Below are 11171 nucleotides of genomic sequence, written 5' to 3'. Positions count from 1 at the left end.
AATTTTCTACGTAATAAAAAGTTTTCTTCCCAGGAGGTAGTACAAAATGCTTTCACACGGTTTGTAGAATCTAGATCACCGGTGTTATATCGCAAAAGCATAAATGACCTTCCTATTAGATGGCAGCAATTTTTAGATAATAATGGTAGATATTTTGATTAAATAAATATGTTAAATGAAAGAAAAAGAAACGAATTTCAATTTTTCAGTACAAATCGACAGTTTCATACTTTAACCCAGCCTTTCCCAAAGTGGGCGATAACGCCCCCTTGTGGTCGCTGCAGGCCTAAAGGGGGGAGGTAAGAGACCCAGAAATAAAATGGGAGCTGTAAAGATTCAAAACTTCAGAATATATTATTATATTATGACATATTATCATATTATTATATGTAGATATCTTATATATATCATATTATTATATGACAATAATAAATATGAGATGAAACCGTAAAAGTAGTATTTTTAAATAAAAAAACATTATATATTATATTTAGTGACAATATTTTATAACGCTTTAAATGTTTATGGTTTTAATTCTAAATCACTAATAATATCATTAATTGACTTAGTCTGTTAAGTATTTGAGGTAAAATTAGTGAAAAACATAGTTTTTTTTCTTGCCCATTATAGGCAGATGAGCACGAGTGGTTAATCGCTCAGCAGAGCTAAGCCGCTGCCTAACTGAGTTAATAGCTACGTTAATAATAAAAAATACGTTGGTTCCGAAAATTAAAGATCTTATGAACGTCACTTAAGATGCATTCATATGATTACAATCCAGTTTAAATACAAAACCCGTTTAGTGATTAAAACCGATCAACAATAGATCCGCTTACATGCGCAGCTAACTTTACTCGGTATATTCGTTGAGCGAATCTCGTTATATAAAACCATTCGTTGCTCCGGTCGGTCTGCATTTTATACTCTGCATCTGTTAGCTGAGGAGTCGTGTTCTGCGTCACGTTTCAATAGTCATAATACGCAGCGTTTCGTTTTCTTAGTACTTAGCAGACGTCATAATGTTTGAAACGAGCGCTTTTGTTTGTTTGGCCCTCGCAGCTGTCGTCTCAGCCACAAACGTGAGACAATGTCCAGGTTAGTAATTTTTACATAACTTTGTGAGTACACGACCTGCTTTCCTTTCATTTAAAGTGTTACATTGTCCATTGCTATTTCTAAACGTGGGCACCATTTTTTTATTTACATGAAGTGTTAAGTGCTCTAGATGAATACTGGTACTATGGAGTTCTATGTTATGGCTGCAGTAACTTTTAAGTTTAATTATTAATGTATGATGTTCGTTTGTTTAGCTAGATTTTATGTTTTCGTATATTTCAAAAAACATGTTATCGATGAAAAGTAAATTAGAATAAGTTTCATAATTTACATCAACGGGTACTTACTTAAGGTATTAAGTAAAAAAAAAACTATCAATAGCATCAAGTTAAAACACGTTTTGATTTAGTAAAACAAATGGTCTTGTACTTAGTCCCATAATGGGCCTTATAACTCGCTTGCCTCCTCGCACTATTACCATTACTAAGAAATATTATCCGTGTAAAAAAATATTATGCTATAGATTATTTAGGTACCTACTTTTAGTTAATTTCATTTACTAGTAGGACTGAGCACGGGTGCTTTTCATATTTTCTGCCGCAAACTAGTTAATAATTTGAGATCTATCTCAATTTAGGCGGCATGTCAATATAAATAGCACTGAGTCACACAGATTAAAACACGGATGCATTTAAATACTCAGTGAACCTATCTTTACATCTAGTTGAAATCAATCGGTATCAGACATATTCTCAAATACAAAAACCACACTAGCCTTGAACTCGTTCAACCAAATTGTGCAAATGAATAAAGAATTGAACCGCAATGTAGGCATAGTCGAAATTTGTTCAACTGATTCACGTTATTTTGGGCTTTTGATTTGTCTCAATGGAGTTGTGATGACTGACGACTAACACTTATTCATTTAATTCGTTATACCAATAGTGTTATCATAAATTCAAAACATCGGTAAATGGACACTAAGCTTCATGATAAATATCACCTAAATAATAGGTATAAATCATTATTACGACGGATCGCCGTACCGCGAACAAAAACTCAACACGATAAATCACTGCGATAACATCTTTTTTCTCATTCTTCAATAGAGCGATATTAATGATACATGTTTTGTAATCTGTGAAAACGCTCTTAAAAATAATGCATTTTTTATATAAAGCTCATATAAAAATGTTAACAATACACAGTGCAATACATCGTTGTCTACAGACATCTGTTCCTCGTGCGCCCTTTTCTCGCTGTAAAACTCCCCAAAACTTCAGGACCGCTATAATATCTCTCTACAAATGAATCTTAAAGAGAGTTTGTTACGATATTCAGCTACTTGGTTGTGTCCCTAATCTTACTACTGTCACTGTACTACAGAATCAATGAATGTTCTTATACTGTATAATTATGGTCGCCGTTCCTATTTAGTTCATTTATTAACGTCATTCCCCGGTCGCCGCCGACCCAGTTAGCCTTATTTCACACATAATATTATCATAGGACCGTTTACTTTTCGAGTAGAAACACATCCCTAATCGCGAGGAAGCTCCAGAGCGCAGCCGTAACCTTAGGACAGTGGTACCGAAAATGGCGCATAGACATCAACCCAGCGAAAAGCGCTGCGGTGCTATTTCAAAGAGGAAACTCCACACGGGTTTTCTCCCGGATTAGGAGGAGAAATCTCACACCCCCGATTACCCTATTCAGCCAACCCATACTGGGCCAAGAAGGTCAAGTATCTGGATGTCACCTGGGTGTACCTGGATGCATCCATGACATTCCGCCCCCATATAAAATCCGTCCGCGACCGTGCCGCGTTTCTTCTCGGCAGACTATCTACCCTATGATCTGTAAGCGGGGTAAAATGTCCCTTCGGAACAAGGTGACACTTTACAAAACTTTCATAAAGCCCGTCATGACATACGCGGGTGTTTTATTATAATTATTTTATTACTTAGATGGGTGGACGAGCTCACAGCCCACCTGGTGTTAAGTGGTTACTGGAGCCCATAGACGTCTACAACATAAATGCGCCACCCACCTTGAGATATAAGTTCTAAGGTCTCAAGTATAGTTACAACGGCTGCCCCACCCTTCAAACCGAAACGCATTACTGCTTCAAGGCAGAAATAGGCAGGGTGGTGGTACCTACCCGCGCAGACTCTCACCTGGTCCTACCACCAGTAATTACGCAAATTATAATTTTTCGGGTTTGATTTTCATTACACGATGTTATTCCTTCACCGCGGAAGTCAACCGTGAACATTTGTTGAGTACTTATCTCATTAGAAAAATTGGTACCCGCCTGAAATTCGAACACCGGTGCATCGCTCAACACGTATGTACCGGACGTCTTATCATTTTAGGCCACGAAGACTTCAAAGTGGTGTGGTGGTTGTGAACACGCGTGGTGTTCGCTCACGCGGCCCGCAACACATAGACACCCTCCAATCCCTACAATCCTGCTTTTGCAGGCTAGTTCTCGGAGCTCCGTGGTTCATGAGATACACATGAAGTCAGCGTCGGAACAGTACTTCGATTAGGCTATTCGTCATGATAATCGCCTTATCGTAGTCGCCGCTGATTACTTCTGATCACGCAGGAGCCAGTCACCGCCGACGCCCTAGACACGTCCTTACGGATCCAGAAAATCCAGAAAATCCGAAATAGCACCTAAAACAATGCTCCATATTTCAAATGACTTAAGACTAGCAGCTTATGAGAAATGCGCTGGTTATTCTTTTACCATTCATTAAAATATTCAGACCGAAACATAACAAGGATCCAACGTATACTAGACATATAAGGCATTAAAAATGCATTTGTATGAAGCGTGATTTCGATTTCGGGTCGGGACCTATCATCAAGTGTCGATGTAGTGTGAGCAGCCGAGAAGAAGTTTTGTGGGTTCGAGACACAGAAATAATATCTTTCTGTGGTTAGAGCCTTAGAACTGCCGTTGCTTCAATGTATTTAAAATTTCAATTCTGTGTTACAAAGTAGCCAGGGACATTATCATTCTCATGACTAGGCTTATTTAACTGCATCTTTATTGGTTACGATATGGTACATTAGTTACATTGAAATTATATAACATACCTACACCATAACTCAGAAACAAAATTCGATTGTTCTCAGCTGTGTTGATTTCATGAAGGGCTCGTGTGAGCGTTATTATTACAAATAATAAAATTGAGATTTTTAGATTATAGCACGCTTTCAAGTTGTACATGTCAATGCATACAACTGCACATTGCAAGGTCGTGCTGGGCTTGAAACGAGTTTATTTAATATAGGTATCTTCTGTAGCCGATCATTCCTCAGGTAAAACATGGCACAGGTCTTAAAACAGGTTTGTCCCGATTGAGATTGCCTGACATGACGACAACTAAAATTATGACTATAATTTAGTTTTTCATATCTACTTTAAAAAAGTTAACGACGCTATTATTGCATGCAATTAAATATACATTATATAGGTACCACAATAATAATTATCGAGTTATAGCGTGGCGGTCAAGGACTGCACGCCAGTCGTAATTCTATTTATGTAAAACTAGCTTAGAAACGTAAGACTTGAGGGCATTGTGTTGTTTTTTTCTTAATGTTTTTGAACTGTGCGCAATGAAACATTAATTACGATATAATTTAACATTACGATTTAAAGTTGCTAGTTCTCCATCGCTGTGTGTTGTTTTATTTGTTGCTATATGAGTCGTCTATTATCAAAGGTGGCAATCTGTGCATTTGAACAAAAAAATGTTATTGATATGTCAATACAGATTGATTTGAATATAATCGTCTCCTTCAAAGAATACGGTTCAAAACCTGCATTAAATAAAGGTTAATACTTAGCATGTTATTTATCTAAGATGTCGTTCAGAAGAGTTTTGTGACTGCCAATGGAATACAAAGTCAATTATTCGTTTTTCTGATTTACCAATAATTGTCCAAAAGTCACATTGCCGGCTTTGATAATAGTCGACTCATATAACAGTGGAATAATGTCGAAAATGTATGCAACTGTATTTGTTATATTATATAGCTCTAGTAGAATATTGACCAAAATGAGATATAAATTTCGATTTCTAATTGAAGTCAAACAGGTTTTTTACTTAAGAGTTGACGGACGATCATACATGAATACCTACGTTTTTGCTTATGGTTAAAAACTCTTTTACGAATCAATCTCGCGCATACTATATATTATTATTACAGCTACTTTAAAACAATAGTGAAATTGGATGGTCAGTATTTTTAATCATATCTTTGTCTCGCAAAAAAGCCAGATTGCCAGGCATTTCCTTGATACCGGAAACTTCAAAATTCGATGTGTCCTTCATAGACAGATTATGTTAGCAACATACTTAATATAACCAGATCGCATAAACATCGCAAGCAGTTAGACATATCTGAATAATATTATCGTTAGCTTTATTACTGAAGTGGCTACACCGATACGCCTATTAATTTTTGTCATTATGATTCCTGTCATATCTTGAATTCTCAAACATTATTCAATAATTCTGAGCACGTAGTTCCTCTGACGTTGCTCTGTTCTAGGAAACTATATAAAATTGTGATCCATTCAATTATATAAGTAATGCTTACAAGTACGTAGAGTACCTACTTATGTATATTTTTGGACTTTTCGAATCTTTTCTGAAAAATGTATCATAACAAAACATCAAGGAAGCGAACGAGAAACTCATTAGCGTACATATCTGGAATACACGAAAACCAGCTAGCCAGCAAGTATTAGTCATATGAAACCTTTTTCGTTTCCTGAGGACCGTGTCTCCTATGAGATTTCAACGCCGAGCGGGGGCGCGTCGTGAATTAAACTTGTGGACTTCGAAACACATGACTCGAAGTCTGTGTGCTTGGTCCGAGTTTTTTAACTTCTCATGCCTTTTACTTTCTCATAAATTTGTATGGAGTTGGAACAGCTATCCTTCGTTTGCCGCTAGGGGCGCTGCTCCTACTCCATACAAATTTGAATTAACTTTTACGCGATCGAGAAGTTAAAAAACTCACACTGAGCTTAATGATCTATTTATACGACGAAAATCATCGAATCCACAATATCAAGAACTAAAAAAAAGTGGTAAACTCGTCTGCGTAAACTAGTGCCAACTCAAAACTAGTACAAAATGCTAAAGGTATAAAACAGTTTTGATAACAAAAACCATAAGGCTCCTTCACTAACAGAAAATAGTACAACGAAGATGCTAATTATTAACACTCGACAGAAACAGTCTGCTTTGAACAGTTTTAATTCGTTCACTTAAGTATGTGATATGAAATCATATTAACACATAAGTACGTCTAATTCCATATTTAATTTTCATTCGTTTTGATGTTTTAAAATTAACACATTTTCGAAGAGCCTATTTTGTGAATAGGTTAATTTAGTTAAAAAGTTGGTTGGAATTAAAGTGCATCTTGTATTTATGGTTTGCTTATATGCTTGAACGAGCTCACAGCGCACCTCGTTTTTATATGGTAGCTGGAGCCCATAGACATCATTAACGCCAATGCCGCCACCCAGTTTGACACATGAATTCTATGTTCAGTTCTATAGTTTAACGGCTGCCCGGCTGACGAGTCCAGAAGAAACAAGAACGCATTACTGTTCTGCGGCAGAAACAGGCAGGGTAGTGGTACCTACCCGTGTAGGCCCATAAGATGCCCTTCCACTAAATAATTACCCAAATTATAATTTTCGTAATAAATAAAATGTATAAAGAAAATCTAGAGGTAAAAAAAATTTAGCAATTTAGAAAAAAATACAGTTTAGCGTAAATATGAGTGGGATGTGAATATAAAGACGATAAAAAAATATGAGTTATTATAGAATTCGAGTTTATACGATAAACAGTATGCTTAGTGCGAGTTTCTTAACGCTCTCGATAGCGTAAAGGTTAAGCCAATTTTGTATGCAGTTGGAACAGCGCCGCTAGCGGCAAACGTACGCAAACGATCCCACTCTATACAAATATGTATGAGCTAACTTTTACGCTATCGAGAACGTTAAAAAACTCGCACTAAGCACACTGAAGTCGCACGAACTGAACGATTGCCAGCACGACGAACGCGTTAAGGTGTGCCTTGCGTGGCTTGACACTTAAACGAAGTAATTTTTACCCGCATTGTCACTTGCAATGAAAAATTGATTCTTTCTGATAATCTTTTGCGGTCATCGTGTTGCTTAGGCTCTTGTTCAAAAACTAGACAATGCCTCAAACGAAAACTTTTCCCTAAAAAGTCACGGTCATTGTTTGGTGGTCTAGTGCCAGTATATTTCATCACAGGTGGCACAAAATAGCACCAGCATTAATGCCGATGTGTACTGTGAGAAACTGGACATAATGATAATGAAGGTCGCGAATCTCCGGCCAGCTTTGATTAACAGCTCATCCGCGCTACACCTGCACGACAACAGACGGTGTCTAAGCTCTAACTGCTAGGGTTGGAAGATTTGTATCATACATCGTACTCACCCGACTACTTACTTTTTCCAAAGCTTGAACAACTTGGCTGGTAAAAAATTAATACCCGAAGGATATATCACAACGCCAAAAGGCCACCGAAAAACTACCACAGCACTGGCACAGATACATGGGGGCAAATTTTAATTGAGCTGACGCCTGCGCTAACGCGTTTGTATCGCCTCTCTTATTGCACTAACAGGGTTCCGTCTTCATGGAAGACCGCCCACGTCCACCCTATCCCCAAGAAGGGTGACCGGTCGGACCCATCGAGTTATAGGCCTATCGCGATAACTTCCTTGCTTTCCAAGGTGATGGAGCGAATAATAAATATACAACTCCTGAAGTATCTGGAGGATCGCCAGCTGATCAGTGACCGACAGTACGGTTTCCGTCACGGTCGCTCAGCTGGCGATCTTCTTGTATACCTTACTCACAGGTGGGCTGAAGCCTTGGAGAGCAAGGGCGAGGCTCTTGCTGTGAGCCTTGATATCGCGAAGGCCTTCGACAGGGTCTGGCATAGGGCACTTCTATCGAAGTTACCATCTTACGGAATCCCCGAGGGTCTCTGCAAGTGGATCGCTAGCTTTTTGGATGGGCGGAGCATCACTGTCGTTGTAGACGGTGACTGCTCTGATACCATGACCATTAACGCTGGCGTTCCACAAGGTTCGGTGCTCTCCCCCACGCTTTTCATCCTGTATATCAATGACATGCTGTCTATTGATGGCATGCATTGCTATGCGGATGACAGCACGGGGGATGCGCGATATATCGGCCATCAGAGTCTCTCTCGGAGCGTGGTGCAAGAGAGACGATCAAAACTTGTGTCTGAAGTGGAGAACTCTCTGGGGCGAGTCTCCGAATGGGGTGAATTGAACTTGGTTCAATTCAACCCGACAAAGACACAAGTTTGCGCGTTCACTGCGAAGAAGGACCCCTTTGTCATGGCGCCGCAATTCCAAGGAGTATCCCTGCAAGCTTCCGGGAGTATCGGGATACTTGGGGTTGACATTTCGAGCGATGTCCAATTTCGGAGTCATTTGGAAGGCAAAGCCAAGTTGGCGTCCAAAATGCTGGGAGTCCTCAACAGAGCGAAGCGGTACTTCACGCCTGGACAAAGACTTTTGCTCTATAAAGCACAAGTCCGGCCTCGCGTGGAGTACTGCTCCCATCTCTGGGCCGGGGCTCCCAAATACCAGCTTCTTCCATTTGACTCCATACAGAAGAGAGCCGTTCGGATTGTCGATAATCCCATTCTCACGGATCGCTTGGAGTCTCTGGGTCTGCGGAGGGACTTCGGGTCCCTCTGTATTTTGTACCGCATGTTCCATGGGGAGTGCTCTGAGGAATTGTTCGAGATGATACCAACGTCTCGTTTTTACCATCGCACCGCCCGCCACCGGAGTAGAGTTCATCCATACTACCTGGAGCCACTGCGGTCATCCACAGTGCGTTTCCAGAGGTCTTTTTTGCCACGTACCATCCGGCTATGGAATGAGCTCCCCTCCACGGTGTTTCCCGAACGCTATGACATGTCCTTCTTCAAACGAGGCTTGTGGAGAGTATTAAGCAGTAGGCAGCGGCTTGGCTCTGCTCCTGGCATTGCTGAAGTCCATGGGCGACGGTAACCACTCACCATCAGGTGGGCCGTACGCTCGTCTGCCTATAAAGGCAATAAAAAAAAAAAAAAAAATAATTGATATAAATAAAACATATATATTTATAAATATAAAACAAAACTAATTTTCTGTAGGTATACTAAACGGCAATTTTGTAGGTAAAAGACCTACTATTTTATTTTTTTACGATAAATTTTATATTATATTATTAACTAATTTGTTGAGCTTATAAAAAATTATTTTCTGCTTTTTAGTTAAGCTAACCAAAGCGGGTTTTTTTTAAATGTTTATTAGTTATTATCTATGTTATTAAATCTTTATATAATCTTAATTAATTTTAAGCACTTAAAATGTTAAACAAAGAACAAAACGTAATGTTAAGATTAAAACAAAAACGGCCATCGTTAAAGTAATAAAAATCTTCATTTTCAGGAAAATCTGTCCCAGAATTAACAAAAGCAGTCCAGTTACTTGAATGCAACAAACTACCTTGCACTCTAAAGAGAAATACAGATCAACATATTGTGATGAAATTTACACCCGGTAAGATATTCAACGAATGTTTAACTACTCTAATGGATATAACTTTATTTTAGTATAAAAGTGCCTACAAAATCCAAGGTAATCTCCAAAAGAGACTGGTGAAAACTTATAGGTATTAAAAATAAATTTAAAAGTTGAAATTTAAAATTAAGTTATACACTCATACTGCCCTGACAAAGTAGCAAGATTAAAACTATGTTTTATGTATTATATATTCGTTAAATTTTATGTACATCGTAGGCTAGCTGCTAAGCCTCCTCTTCCGTGCGTCATATTCCTCAATGCTGAGGGTCGTGACCTTTACGGAGCACTTTTGTTAGGACTATGTTCCTCCATTCATTCCTGTCCTCCGCGCAGTGGATAGCGACATTGATGCTGGAGTCCAAGCTCATCTTAATCTGATCAGACCAGCGCATAGGACTACGCCCCCTAGGCCACTTTCCTTCCACTTTGCCGATGATGAGAAGTCTTTCGAGATTGTCACCCTTTTTCCTCGCAACGTGGCCGAAAAACTCTAGAATCCTACGTAAGCAAATGGTGGAGAGTCTTGTGGAGACGCCTAGTTCTTCCAGCTTCCCAGTCGTCGACGTCCCAGCGGTCCTCGTACGTTTTAATTCACTGCCAACATTCACTCTCGCATCTTAGCCTGCCTTGCTTGCGTTTAACTGTGGCGTAAGCGTAGTCACAGCTAACTGCAACTTTAGGACTCATTGAGATGTTCTTAGATAGGCAACGTGGTGTAGCAGCTCAAAGTCTCAATTTTATTGCAAGACTGCGTTCCCGTTACCAAATCTTACCATGTAACAGCTACGTGGAAGAGATCGGATGCATCTTATGTAACTACGATATATAACATGTATTCTTTTTTTTTTCTCAGAAAAAGATGTCTCGGATTTAAAAAACAGTGTGAGTGCGAAATTATTTGAAGTGGACCTACCGTTTATTGGCGTAGACGGAACGTCTGTCTGCGACAAGATATATACAGAAGATGACCAGAAAGCAGGATGTCCACTCAAAGCGGGCACCAACTACATCTATAAAGACTCCTTTCCTATTCTGAGTATTTACCCTCAAATTCAAGCGGAAGTGACATGGGCTTTAAAAGCTGAAGAGAAGGATGTGATTTGTTTCAGAGTACCTGTTAAAATTTCTTAAGTTACGATTCTTAATTTAATTTATACATAATTATTATGATTTAGGAAGGATTTAGTCCTGATAGTTTATTTAGAATTAATATGATCTGTTTGAACAGTTGATTGATGATCAAAAGTCTGTTTTTATTTTTTACTTTGTCCACTTATTCTATTTTAGACATCAAGCAAATCGTTTTTCTGCTCTGTGCTATTCATGTAATATTTGCGGAATTAGCAAATCTTGTTCCTAATCATTACACGAATAAAACAATACATTATGGAGGGCATGTTTTACTACCGAGTCACTGAAAAAAACC

General features: G+C 38.8%; 1 protein-coding gene across 1 annotated transcript; it reads left to right on the top strand.

The window, feature by feature from the left end:
• The first annotated feature begins 884 nt into the window (after nt 1–884).
• On the top strand, nt 885–11136 carry LOC114245749 (ecdysteroid-regulated 16 kDa protein). Its single transcript, XM_089738707.1, has 3 exons — nt 885–1095; nt 9611–9721; nt 10599–11136. The coding sequence occupies exons 1-3, from the start codon at nt 1020–1022 to the stop codon at nt 10874–10876; spliced, it is 465 nt and encodes a 154-aa protein (XP_089594833.1). The 5' UTR covers nt 885–1019; the 3' UTR covers nt 10877–11136.
• The last annotated feature ends 35 nt before the right edge of the window (nt 11137–11171 follow it).

The sequence above is a fragment of the Bombyx mandarina genome, chromosome 25, assembly GCF_030267445.1.
Source record: "Bombyx mandarina strain Sakado chromosome 25, ASM3026744v2".
NCBI classification, from domain to species: domain Eukaryota; kingdom Metazoa; phylum Arthropoda; class Insecta; order Lepidoptera; family Bombycidae; genus Bombyx; species Bombyx mandarina.
This window is presented reverse-complemented; position numbering and strand designations above follow the sequence as displayed.

What these genes read in the sequence shown, in the direction of transcription:
- LOC114245749 (XM_089738707.1), top strand. Translation starts at nt 1,020, where the DNA reads ATGTTTGAAACGAGCGCTTTTGTTTGTTTGGCCCTCGCAGCTGTCGTC. An exon ending in AAACGTGAGACAATGTCCAG is followed by an intron (nt 1,096 to 9,610) that starts GTTAGTAATTTT and finishes CTTCATTTTCAG; the next exon opens with GAAAATCTGTCCCAGAATTA. An exon ending in TGTGATGAAATTTACACCCG is followed by an intron (nt 9,722 to 10,598) that starts GTAAGATATTCA and finishes TTTTTTTCTCAG; the next exon opens with AAAAAGATGTCTCGGATTTA.